The 13176-nt window shown below is 58.4% G+C and overlaps 2 protein-coding genes across 2 annotated transcripts in view; both read left to right on the top strand.

Moving 5' to 3' along the window:
* CDX1 (caudal type homeobox 1) overlaps positions 1–5876 on the top strand; it is a 22859-nt gene extending 16983 nt beyond the window's left edge. The window contains exons 2-3 of the mRNA XM_009285850.1: positions 5249–5394; positions 5620–5876. Of these exons, the coding sequence (XP_009284125.1) occupies positions 5249–5394; positions 5620–5826 (353 nt within the window). The 3' untranslated portion in view covers positions 5827–5876. The remainder of the gene's footprint in view (positions 1–5248; positions 5395–5619) is intronic.
* A 6835-nt stretch (positions 5877–12711) lies between these two features.
* SLC6A7 (solute carrier family 6 member 7) overlaps positions 12712–13176 on the top strand; it is a 14090-nt gene continuing 13625 nt past the window's right edge. Inside the window, exon 1 of the mRNA XM_009285849.1 lies at positions 12712–12750. Coding sequence (XP_009284124.1) covers positions 12718–12750 — 33 coding nt within the window. The 5' untranslated portion in view covers positions 12712–12717. The remainder of the gene's footprint in view (positions 12751–13176) is intronic.

Here is a 13176-nt window from a genome sequence, read left to right as displayed (position 1 = left end):
GGCACTGCGGTGGGCTCCCTTCTTGGCGGCTCCGGCGAGCGGGTCGGGGCTGCTGTACCCCGGCTGCCCTGATCGGAGCCCTGATGGCTGCATAGCGGCTTCCCACGGAGCCAGGGCTTGCAGCTGCTGCAATTTTGAGCTGCTTTGACCTGTGAAATAGGGACCTTTAGAAAAGTGCACAGGTTTATGCTCCTTGCTGCTGGCAGCTGTGCTGCTCCTGCTGTGGCTGGGAGGGCTGTGTCCCGCGGATAGGGATGCTCTGTTCGGAGCTGGCCTGATCCCCTCTTGGCTGTCCTGGGCACACTGTGCCGGGTGCATCGCTCTGTGGGACTGGGGAAAAGACAAGCTCCAAAAAACGTATGCCAGCTCTTGCTCCTTCGCTACTTTCTGCCTCCTGCCAGGGTGCCGCTGCCACCCCATGGTCTCTTTCCTCCCTGGTTTGAACCAGCCTTTTCCCAGCGCTTCCTAAAGCTGCTCAACACCAGCCTCAAAATACCCCATCACCCTATAGCCTATCTTTTAAGGTGTTTGGAGGACCGTTTCTTATTTAAAGCCGTCCTTTGGGCAGGCCAGGGCTGGAGAGGGTGAATTACCACCTCCCTGGCAGCCTCTGCTGTGGCCATCAGGCTGCAGAGCCCGGGATGGTGGGCACAGGGATCTGGCTTGATTTTCCCTTCCCCTGTCCCTGCTTCCCCGGCAGCTGCAGTCCAGGGTAGGAGCTCCAGCACCCCCATCCCCAGGGCAGGCCTGCCGTGGGGAGCGGATCCGGGCTGGGGGTCGGGACCCCGTCCCCCCGCGTGTGTGCGAGTGCGTGTGCATGCACACTCAGGAGCGCATCCTTTGGGGTTTGCACAGCACATTAAAGCTATTCCCTTATCTAATCACAGCTCAGGTGAGTGCTATTAGGGTTACATATTAACAATGGTAACGATACCCTCTCCCCACGCAGCCATTGGCCCTGCCTTGATCCCAAAGCCGAAACCCTTCCCACTGGCCCTGCGAATGGCTCCATTTGGCTGCCTGAGCAGTTCCTTTACCTGGTCTTTTGGGGACAAGAAGGGGAGAATTTAAATGCATAGCGGGGCTGGAAGGGGCTAGCAGCTGTGCTAGGAGGCATCACCAGCATCCCCTTTGCACCCCATCCACGCTCCCTCCCGGTGCAGCAGCAGCAGCGCCGGGCTATCCCGGTGCCGTGGGACAGCCCGGTCCACCTCCGATGGGCTTCCCTGGAAATGCGGGAGTGCCTCCATCCCTCTGCTTGGCCGTGCTCCCCGCTGCGGCACCGGGGTTTCCCCATAGGTACGAGGGCTCCCTGTAAGGAGCCGGGCTGGCTCATCCCGAATTTCCTCTTTCCTTTCACAGAGCCATAAAAAGTCTCCAGGAGAGAGTTAAGTGTAACCCAGCATTCATATTCAAGGTAGTTGCATTATTCATTGTCAATAGTATTTCTTGTGAATCCTTCTCTTTTCCTTGTGAATCACCCACAATACATTCCCGAATTCAGCAAACATCACCAAAACCAGCAATTAGTCGAGATGAGTAACTTTCCATCTCTGGCTTGGTCGTGAGCCCTCTGCTTTGAGTCTTTGCTACCTGATATTGGGCAGCGAGAGACTGGTGCCCAGCTCACACGGTGACGGCTCGCCAGCGTGGCCAGGCATCTGCCAGACCTGAGGCAAATCACAGGCTTCATCAGGGATGAACGGTGAAGAGGGAATAACAAAGAACAAGCTGTGATGGATCTATTTACAGCTGCAGCAGGAAATAATAATTCCTGCTGAAATTCATGGCATACGTGGTATTCACAAACCGCCTTATTTCTTTATTCTTTTTTTTTTTTACTTTATCTGTCAATTTCATTGCTTTCCAGCTGTTTTTTCTCCAAGCAGTGGCATTCAAATAGCAATATTGCAAATAAGATCATTTTTAAGTCATTATCTCTTCAGAAAGGCTTTTGCTTTCAAATGAAAAAAAAAGTTAAATTTATATGAGAAAGAAAAAAACTTGTAGGAGTCCCTGAGCCTGGAGCAGACAGAGGGAGCCCGGCTCCTCACGGAGCTGCTAAACCCCACATAAATCTCCGCTGGCGCCTCTGGTTTATTCTGTAACTCCCTGGGAATCGCTGTGTTTGCAAATTCAGCACAGGTCCCTCCTGGGCTGGGATGCAGAAGCCCTTCTCATGCCGACGAACCCTTCACCTGCGGGGCGGCGAGAGGAGGCAGTGACCCCACGGGAAGGGCAGCGGTCCCGTGGGAGAGCGAGGGGGGAGCGTGGGGTCCTGCATGGGCCAGGTGCCCCTGGCATCGCTCCAGCCCCGCGCTGTGCCACGGTCAGTCTTGTTTCGAGCCACCATGGCCGATGTGTGCCAAAGAGGAGACAAGTGCTCGGGAATGCTGCTGTAGAGCCCTCTTGCACTAAATCGCTGCATTTCAGCCGCGTGTCTGCAGACATCTCCATACACATCTTGCTCAATCAAATTACTTTTTTTACCCTGCTTTTACCTGCAGTCACCCTGTGCGCTGTGCCACGGTCAGTCTTGTTTCGAGCCACCATGGCCGATGTGTGCCAAAGAGGAGACAAGTGCTCGGGAATGCTGCTGTAGAGCCCTCTTGCACTAAATCGCTGCATTTCAGCCGCGTGTCTGCAGACATCTCCATACACATCTTGCTCAATCAAATTACTTTTTTTACCCTGCTTTTACCTGCAGTCACCCTGTGTGGCCAGAGGCAGGTCTGCTCTCGGCGGGGGGGGGGGGGGGGTGGGTTCTCCATACACATCTTGCTCAATCAAATTACTTTTTTTACCCTGCTTTTACCTGCAGTCACCCTGTGTGGCCAGAGGCAGGTCTGCTCTCGGCGGTGGTGGGGAGGGATTAGGTGTTCACTTCCAAACAGCCCCAGGATGAGCTGGGCTCCCTGACTCTCTAAAGTGGTGACTGAATTCATCACATCCCTCAAATATTGGTTAGCGGCTAAAGCCCAGCCCTGGTGCTGGGAGATTTGGTTTCTACTCATGGCCGTGTTGCAGCCTTGCCATGCTCCTCCCCTCCTCCCTTTGGTGCTCCTTGGGGACCATGCTGGGACCCTTGGCCATCCCGGCCAGCCCCTGGCATCATCCCGCCCACGTTATGCTGAGCCCATGCCAGCACCTACTTCCCGGAGCAATGGCAGGAGGACACCGAGAGTGACATAGTCATGGAAACTGGGTGCTAACTTGAATTGCAGGGCTGCTGCTTTTGTGCCTGGGAGTGCTGGGGTCAAGTCCCAGCAGGGTGAGACGCCTCCCGTGCCCACCCCGGCTCCCACGTGCACCCAGGGGTGCACACACACTCATGCGCTTCCACACGTGGCTTGCGCAGTGGCCAATGGCAGAGGCTGGACCTTTGCTGGCTTTTGTTTATTTAGTAGAAAACCAGCTGCCTTTTGGCATCCCATGGGATGCTGCAAGAGGAATGACCCCAGGGGAGCACCTCTCCCACTCGCAGCATCCCGTGGCCGTGGGTTGTCCTGTCTCCGATGCTCTGTTACATTTATCTTTCAGCATCAGAGGTGGCTTAGGAAAGTCCCCATCTCCTTGCAGTGGGGAAGCAGGGGAGAGACACCCTTAAAACCAAAATTGAGTTGGATGAGAAACAGATTTGCAGCCTCGGGGCTGGGGTTTTGCTGTGTGGAGATTCTCTGATGTCTGATTAGTGTTGAGTCCACTCTGGAGTCTCTGAAGCACACTTTTGCTCTGCGCCACCCAAACTCCTGCTTCCACTAGGATGGTCAGAATTTAATAATATTGCTGAGATGTCTAGATGTCGATCAGATTTGGCCCAAACTGACGGATGTGCCAAGGACTCGTTAGGGGGAACAGATGAACAGGATGGCAGGCACACAAAGATCCCCTTTCCTGGGGGAGGCAGGCTGAATGTGAGGTTATACGGGTTGCTGGGTCACTAGAAATCCCTCCCTGCACATCTGCAGCAGTGATGGGCAGTATCCTGTCCACTCTGGTACACCCAGGGTAGCCCCGGGAAAATCCACGGAGCTGTTCTGGGCTTGCTCCTGCTCCTTCCCATGGTAGCACCCCTCTCAGCAGCAGCAATTCAGGAGAAGATGGGCAAACATGTCTACCAGGCAAACAAATGGCTGGGTTCCCAGTCGGAAGGACAGTGGCTGCTCAGCTGAAAGCATGGCTCTGTCCCTCCCAACGCCCTGGAACAGGATTTTGTTATTTCGGGTGGAGAAGCAAATATTCACAGCTGTGTTTAGTCCCCACCCGTGGGCTTTTCTGCAGAGGAAAGCACTAGGGACTTGTCAGCAAACTGCCGGGCATGGGCACCCTTCCTCAAAGTGCCACCCGCACGCCCCGCAGCCCCTGGCCCAGGCAGAGTTCAAGCCGTTGGCTCTTGTTCTGCAGCTCGCCCTGCATGTGCGCGATTTAATGAAGGAGCTAATGGAGAAGGCGGCTCAGCTATTTTTGACTGTATTTTTCTGCTAGAAAGTGGCAGGTGCTGCCTCATGCACAGAGGAGATGTGGGGCTCAATGGCCCCAAGCTCTGTCTGTATCTGGGGGGCCCCAAGTCAAGAATTGGGCTGGCTTCGGTCAAACATGACTGGCCCACGGATCCAGTCCCTGGGAGTACTTGTGCACCATGTGGGCTTTCTTCAGTGCATCTTTAAAGACTGCACCAAACGAATAAGCTGCTGCCCACTGTCTGAGCTCGGTATCGGGGGGAGGAAAATAACCCTTTTGGTAGCAGAGAAATGCTGTCATCCCTGGGTTTTACCTCTTTCCCCTGTCCTGATCCGTGTGCCTTTGAGTGATGGCACCTTGGGTTTGGGCTTCCTGGAAAAGAGCTGGGCTTCTCTCAGCCCTCCCAGGCTGTACCTTTGCAGGCAGCTTGTCCTCAGCCCACCACAGGGCTTGCAGCTCTGCTCCTCTTGGGGACGGTGTATCATGGCACGTGGGATTTATAGTCCATCTTCTCGGGATGCCTCTGGATCCCTCCTGCTCTTTCCACCAAGCAATTTCCCCAATGCCCAGGTGCTTTCCAACATGGAGAAACACCCTGGTGCTACCCAGGATGGGCATTAAATCCAGCAGGACCCTCACAGCTCTTTTCCACTGATCCCCAGGACATTGCCATGTTTCTCCTGAGCTCTCCACGGGTGGCTGTGTAGGTCCTCCATGTCCTCGGTGCTGCTCCTACCCCTCCCTTCCATCCCCTCTTGGCTCACCCCCACTCTGCTCTCTCTGCCAGGCAAGACCAGGACGAAAGACAAGTACCGGGTGGTGTACACGGACCACCAGCGCCTGGAGCTGGAGAAGGAGTTTCACTACAGCCGCTACATCACCATCCGCCGCAAGGCCGAGCTGGCCGCTGCCCTCGGGCTCACCGAGCGGCAGGTCAGTGCTGTGGTGTCCCGGGAAAACCCACATCCCGGGTGGAGATGGGGCTGGGGAGGGGAAGGGCTGCAGCCCAAGCAGGCAGCGGTGGTCCCACCTTGCTCTGCATCTCTGCCTTCTCTTCCAAACTCCAGGATGGACCCCCTGCCCCAGGGGGACCCGAGGGTTGTCATCCTTAGCTGCATCTGTCCCCATCTCTGCATCACCGTCTTTGTCTTTCTGCAGGTGAAAATCTGGTTTCAAAATCGGAGGGCGAAAGAGAGGAAGGTGAACAAAAAGAAGATGCAGCAGCAAAGCCAGCCCACCAGCACCACCACGCCGACCCCGCCGGCCGTTGGCACGCCGGGATCCATTGGAGGCCTCTGCAGCAGCAGCGCCCCGAACCTCGTCTCCTCGTCTCCGCTGACAATCAAGGAGGAATTCATGCCTTAACCCCCTTCACCAGCTATAGACACCAAGAGATAAGCACTATACAGCAGAGCCCAGTCGGTCCGTGTGCTCTGAAGAGTGACAGCCCCTTCCCAAAGACATGATGGTCCCCGGCTGAACCAACGGGGAGGCCAGCGAGGCTGGGCGAGGTGACACCAGGACCTTCCCAAGGGGCTGGTGGGCTCTCTCCTATGTAAAAACCATAGGTTAGGTAGTATTGCTCTCCTGTAGGAAACATGCACCGGTCTGGTCTCTGGTATTTGTAGGCCAAAGCAAGGTCCTAATGTCAGCAGAAGGAAGGGGGGGGTGGAGGATGGCTTTCCTATAGGTCCTAATGTCAGCAGAAGGAAGGGGGGTGGTGGAGGATGGCTTTCCTACGGTGCTTCAGGTGGAGCTGGTAGGACCCTTCCTTCGGACCTCCTGGTGATCCAACTGCCTGGCGCTTTTGGGGCCGTTCAAACAAGACCAAACTAGAAAAAAGACCTGGCTGGACTCAGGGTAAAACAAATTTCCACTGAGCTGGTCTCCAGGATCTGCTGCACTGGGAAGGGGGGTGCCGAAGGCAGAGTGAGTTGGACTGCGGGAGCCAGGCAGGACCCTCGGCCATGGGACCCACGGGGGGGACTCCTTCAAACCACAGCAATGGTGGCAAGCCGGAGCATGCCCTTGGCGAGAGTCTCTGCACATCCCCACCCACGTTCCCCAGCCACCCTGGCAGCGCCTGCTCCTGCACCCCCAGCTCTGCCCCTGCAGCCACAAAGAGCCACGCGGAGACGAGTCCAGCAGCCCCAGTGCCCCTGGCTGTGCCACGGCAGGGCAGGAGGAGAGGAGAGGAGAGGAGAGGAGAGGAGAGGAGAGGAGAGGAGAGGAGAGGAGAGGAGAGGAGAGGAGAGGAGAGGAGAGGAGAGGAGAGGAGAGGAGAGGAGAGGAGAGGAGAGGAGAGGAGAGGAGAGGAGAGGAGAGAAGATGGACCACCCTGCTGAGCCCTGAGACCACCTTCCAGTGGGGAAGGGGAGGAGAACAAGAAGGTTTGCCATCGGGATGAGGTGCAAGAACCCGAGGCCATCCAGAAGGACCGATACCGGGAGAGCTTTGAGGTGCTGCTCCAAGGGAGTGCAGCTGCTGTGGGCACCGGGAGCTGCTGCCAGGGTGGACAAGGGCCATCTCAGGCAGAGGAAGGGCTGGCGCGTGCCCTGGTGATGGAGAGGTGGTTTCCAGAAAGGCAGAAAAGTGGGGTTTTCCTATTTTATTGAAAACCCAAAGGACTCCAGGTTTTGCTCTCCGTCTCCCCCCTCCTCCGTGCACTGCACCACCTCTCGCCCACGGTGTGCCCTAGGCCAGTAACTGATACCCCTCTTTTCCTGCTGGTGAGCTGCAGCTGAAATGTCCCTTCACCCTGCTGAGTCCTGACCACTGTATTGGCCCAGGTTTCTGATGCCTCAAAGGCCAGCGGGGACAGCTGGGACACAGGAGGGTCTGCGGCTCCTGCTTGGGGCTGCGCCTGGTGCTCCTGGGCTGTGGCTTCCCAAGACCAAGATAGGGATGAGGGTGCATGGGCCTCATGTGGCAGCTCACATGGCCTTTCCCAGCGCCATTTCTCTGAGCTCCAGAAAGGTGGGGCAGCAGACATGTCCCCCGCTGCCTGCAGAGTGTCCGGCCAAGCCCTCACATCGCACCCAACGCTGTTTGTGCATCGCATCCCTCGTCTACCCTGTCCGCCTCCAGCCTCACACCGCTCCCAGCCCCTCATGGCCCAGAAAACAAGGTGCCCAGGCACGCTGTGGCTTTTACAAGCGAGCCCCTGCCATCCCGCTGCGCCCGCCACCCCGCTCCAGCTCTCGTAGGATTTGGGTCTCCCTCCCGCAGGGGCCGCTGACACCTTCCTCAGCCACCACTGCCAGCTGCGCTCGGTGGCAAGGATGAATGTTTGCATTGGCTCGGGACTATGGCTCAGATTTTGTATATATAAAGCAGAACTGGTTTTCCTTTTTTTTAGGCATCGGTGAAAATAAAAGCGAGCAGGAATCCCGCGTCCCACGGGTTTGTTGCTGTCTCCTCCCGGCCTGCAATGCTGCGGCAGGGGAGGGATGCCAGCTCCGGGGTCGCACTGGCGCCAATGCCTCCGAGTGCAGCCAGGGTCAGGAGCGAGGGGTCCTGCCCAGCCCCACCAAAAACGGTGCAGATGGACGTCTTGATGCAGCAGCCTTGCCCCTGTAGCATGCGGTGCGCCCATCCCGCAGGGACATTGCTGGGGGTGGCATGGCCTTTGCCACTGAGAGGGCTGGCCGTGCCAGGCGACCTGATGGCTGCAAACTCACAGCCCCGGGGGCAGCCAGGGAAAGGGTGAGGCTGGGCTTGGGCTGGCGGAGGCCAAAGAACAAGGCCAGCTGCCCACGGATGTGGCCACCTCCCATTGGCGCCTCCTGGCCTCTAATCTTGTTTTATGGCTGTTGACGGGCTGAATATCCTCCTTGTCCAAGAAGAGCAAACAGAGAATGAGGATGTGAGATAGTGCCTGGGACAGCTGGCATCAGTGCCTGACACTCTCCTCTCTCCATCCCAGCCACGTCCCTCTGGTCCTGCAGGGCACCGAGCAAGGAGCTGCCCTTGAATCCCTGCCCAAAACAGCTCCTCCAGCCCCAAAATGTGCCAAGCGTTGCCTGGAAAGAGGCGGGGACATGTGTGCTGAGGTGCCAGGCAGGGCAGGTGGCTGTGGAGGGACACCTGATGCAGGATAAAGTCCTTATGGGTGGAGGAGATGGATGACCAGGGGCAGGATGAGGTGGCATTGCAGAGAGAGGGACAGAGCAAAGGGTTTTTTTCCTGATCTTGCAACAGCGGCTGCACCTACTGCTGCACCCTGGTAACGCTGCTCTCACCGGCACGGTGCCTGGGCTGCCCACGGCATGGGACCACCCTCTCCCTGCACCCCGGCAAGGGGATGTGGGACATCAGGAGCTAAGACAGGCTGGGGGAGGCAAAGGAAACTGAGCCGGTGCCATATGGGAAAAGGGATAGGACTGGATGGGCCACCTGCCCAAAGGGCTGGGCCGGACTGGGGCAACTGGGGTCCACTTCTGTGTGGAGACTCCAGCATGGTCCCCATGTTGGGGGCTGGCTCCTCCACACGCATCCTCCTCCCTCACCAGGCTTCACCTGCCTTTGGCATCCAATTTTGTCATTGCCACATGGGGACCTGCCGGTAGGATCCTGCCCTGGCAGGGGATGGGGTGGTGGCAGCCCAGCCCCAGGCATCACTGTCGACTGCAAGGTCTGGCTCAAGGGGGAAGCTTGAAGGGGAACAGAGTCCTGCGGGGGGGGGATGAAATGTACATCTCCCAAATTCGCTCTCTGCATTGGGGTGCCCATGGGTGGGCGAGGGGCCAAGCTGGAGGGAAGATGCTCCGCCACCCGCTCGGAGAGGCTGCGGGTGCCATTTACAGGATGAAATTCCAACTGATACCCTAATCTGGCACCTGCCTGTTTGCACAGCAGGGTAAAAGTCCAGCAAGCCATGGGCTGTGCCCTTGGGTCCCTGCCGCCCGTGTGTGCACAGGGAGCCGGTGCTGGCGGGAAGAGGCAATAAATGCGCCCACACGCCCAGCCACCCCTTCCCCCAACACACACACACACCCCTTGGCCGGGTGACGAAATGCATCTGCTGCGTCCCCGCTCCCGTGTCCTCCCCTGCCTCCCTCCAGCCATCATTTGGGCAGGGATGGGCGAGCCCTGCGGGGTCCCCCCTGTGCCAGGAAAGGGGCTGGTGGACCCCATGTCCCCACCAGCTTTGGGACCTTTGGTCTAAACCTCCGGGACACGTGTCATCTTGACGGTTACACCCCTGGCAGGTGACAGGCACCCGGTTTTAGCACCTGCAGCAGCTGCCTCCCAAGTTGCACAGCCCCACGTGGAGCCTGGGTCCTTATGGGGACAGCCTGGCTCCACAGCCAGGGGACACTGGGGACTATCCCCAACAAGCCCCCGCAGTTTCTTCCTGTTCCTTCCTCTGCGCTTCCCACCAGCTCCCGCTACCCACCTGCACCGCTCCTCAGAGAAATCTTGAAATCATTATCAAAATAAGGCCACGCACACCAGGTGGCCGAAAACGCTGCCGGCCTGCCAGCAGCCTCCGGCATGGCACGCTTCCCGGCGGTGACTAACCAGAGCACCGCTGCCGTTGTCGCCTTCCTCGTGTCTCACGGAGCGGATCTGGGCACGGTCCCATCTTGCTGTCAGCCACCTTCTCGCCTCTTCCTGGGCGGCTGCCGCTGGGATGTGGGTAGGCTGCCAGAGCAGGGTGGGCAAGGGTGTTTCCCCAGCCTGTGTTCTGCCCTCTCTTTTCCCACCGATGGCAGGCAGTGCGGGCAGTGCCAGTGCCTGTCGGGCACTGCATCGGGATGGAGAGATGCATGTTTGCTTTCCTGCAGCACCTACCTTTCTACCACCCCATTGCGCCCGTGCTTCAGCCCATGGGAAGGGAAAGGTTTACTTGATGTCCCAGGGGTAGCTCAGGGCTGGGGTGGGAGAAGGCAAAGCTTGCTAGAAAATACTTGCAAGCCCCGTGTGTGCTCCCTAGTCCCAGGCCTCTGGGTATCAGGGCATGGGGACAGCTGTGTAACAGCGCCGTCCTCCGCCTGAGCTCTCCTGGGTTTTCTGGGGTCCCTGGACTGCACTGCTCCTCACGGAAACACCCCTCTGGCTCCTACTGCCTCTGGCGGGTGCTGTTCCATGAAGTGGGTCTCTTGCTGGCTCCAGGGCGATGCCAGACTCGAGCCAGCTCTGTAATGAGATGCTGGAGCACCCTAGATGCCCGGGGTGAGGTGTCTACTCCCTGGCGGTCCCAGGCGATGGAGAGCTGATGGTGCTACCAGAGCAGCACCAGCCAAACCAGAAAAGGGAGCTCCAGACACAGAGCATCCCAGTGGCAGCAGTATCAACACAGACATTTCAGGGTAGCATCAGCCCTGGATGTCTCTGCTAGTAAATACTGCCCTGGAGACAAGAAGACAGGGGCTTGAAGTCCACCCAGGAAAGGCTGGGTGGTTTGTGCAGGGCTCAGTCCATGCTGGCAACATGAGGCTGGGGCAGCTGTAACAAGGCGGCACCAGCCTAAGGCGCCCCCAGCCTCTCCCCTCCTATACTGTGGCGGTGGCTGTGGGACACTTCTCTTTAGGTGGATCCCGAGGGAAAAAGCCGAAGGGGTGATTCAGATCACACAGGCACGAAAGGCAAACAAAGCATCCCTGCCCCGAGCAGGAAGGGTGAGGCTGGGACAGACACAGCCCCCGGCCACCAGCCTGGCCAGCTCCGGGCTCAGCGTTCCCCGCCAGCATCCCAGCAGGAGGAGGAGTGATGGGTAAGTCCAAGGCAGGTAAAACCTGGATGGGTGAATTCCCAAAGACTTTTTTTTTTAGAGGAAGCTGTGAGTGTGTGAAAAAAGATGTTTGTTGGGTTATACAGTTTGCTCCTTCCTCCTTTCCCGTTGGGAAATCCAGGTAAATGTTAGCTCTGAAAGACCCACTGTGCAAATCATTGTGTTGGATTCTGCAGAAATGTATCTTTATGCTCAGGGTCCATTTCTTTTCTGGGAAAATTTTCAGAAGTGCTTGGAGGGCTGTAGGAGCACGACTGCCATTAAATGTCAGGGGGATTTGCTCTTACATCAGGCAGGCTGGGTCCTCTCAGTCCCAGCCCTGTCATTGTCCTCCACATCCCCAGAGCTGCCTGCTCAGCCTTAAACCTGAGCAAAGCAGCTGGGGACAGGTCTGGGGCAGGTTGGAGCACCGTAGGGCATTTGCAAGGAAAAGGGACACACACACCCCCTGATGGACTGGGCACAGTCCAGGGAGAAAGTGAAGGACAAGAGGATATTATCAAGGGAAAGAGGCGTTACTGTGGGTCCTGAGGCAGACAGCAGCTCTCCTGGTACCACACGGGCCCTGGGGCGTATGGGGTTGTCCCCTCTGGCAGCCCCACAGGGGACATTTCCCACCATGAAGGTGGGAGAAGAAGCCACAGATCAGCCCTCTGCCACCTCATTGGGGATTTGACTGAGCATAACAGGGAAAAGCCCGCATCTCCCCGGGCTTTGGGACTGTAGATCCCACTGCTGACTCAACAGGGATGTCTGAACCCTGGAGATGTGACCTGTGCTCCAGCATTGGGCCCACGATATGCTGGACTCAGCTGCTCACCCTGGGGCCTGCCTGAGGATTCTCTTGCCCCCAGCACGGCGGGATGCGCTGGTCCTACGCAAAGGAACTGATGGCTGTTGAGCATCTCCCTCCCCTGGGCTGGGGACTGGGCTCGGGCAGCACGAGGAGAAGTAACTTCTGACCTGCTCAGGCTCCAGCCATGTCCTGCCGTAGGAAAATCAGCTCAGAGCCGGACAGAAAGATGCTGGGAGCTTCCGACATCTGCGCTTGCACTGCTGCCACCACTGCCTGGGGCACGTGGGACCCCGGGGTGCCCAGTGGCAGGGTGCCTACAAAGTCAGGTCCATCCCTAGGAAGACCTGATGCATTCGTGGCATGAGTAAGGCAGCAGCCGTTCCTCCTCACTGCCCCGGCGGGGGGCTGAGGTCCCGGACTCCCCCCCCCCGCCCCCGGCAGGGGTGCTTTTGACAGACAGCCCTTCTCCAGCCTGCCGAGAGCCGTCCCCTCCTCCTTCCCTGCTCAGCACACAGCCATCCTCAACTCCAGGCAAACCTTTCCTCCAGCCCTGCTCCCCCAGACCCCCCTGCCTCCCTCCGCCCCGCCAGCCCAGCCGGCAGGAAAGTGGCACCCCTCCTTGCCTGTTATCGCTTCGCCCGCTCCCTCTTCTCCCTCCCTATTGCCGGAGAAAGCGAGAGGAAAAAGTGTTGGAGCGGGGAGCGCATAGCAACAGGATTCTGGGATGAAGAAGATTCGGCAGCAGCATCTGCGGGAGGTGAGAGCCGGGAAGCGGGGGTGCCCCCCAGGGCTGGGAGCAGGTTAACGGGGGCAAGGCGTGCCCATTGCCCTGCAATCACCTGCCCGGGGAGCCGCCGTGTGCAGACTTTTCCTCGGCAAGGACTGCAAACGGGGATAGTGTGTGTGCGTGGGGCCGAAGCGGGATCGTGGGGAGAGGGATGGGGGGCATTTCGTAACCACCGCTCCTGCCTCGCTGCAATTAGCAGACCACAGAGGCCCTGTGCTGCGGGCAGAGCTGCCTGCTGCCCGCCCCGGCTGGCTGGATGCTCTCTCCCATCCCTCCCTTGCGAGCAGGTGCTGCCGGCGATGATTCATGTTGTGTCTGGCCGGGCGGCTGTGGGTGGGCATCCGGGGGCAAAGCTGGCTCCCTGCGGCGTGGCTCCCCGGGGACGCGGCTCTCGCC

Source organism: Aptenodytes forsteri, unplaced genomic scaffold (genome assembly GCF_000699145.1).
Source record: "Aptenodytes forsteri isolate BGI_AS27 unplaced genomic scaffold, ASM69914v1 Scaffold54, whole genome shotgun sequence".
NCBI lineage: Eukaryota > Metazoa > Chordata > Aves > Sphenisciformes > Spheniscidae > Aptenodytes > Aptenodytes forsteri.
Note: the sequence above shows the minus strand (reverse complement) of the source record. Positions and strands in the feature narration are given on the sequence as shown.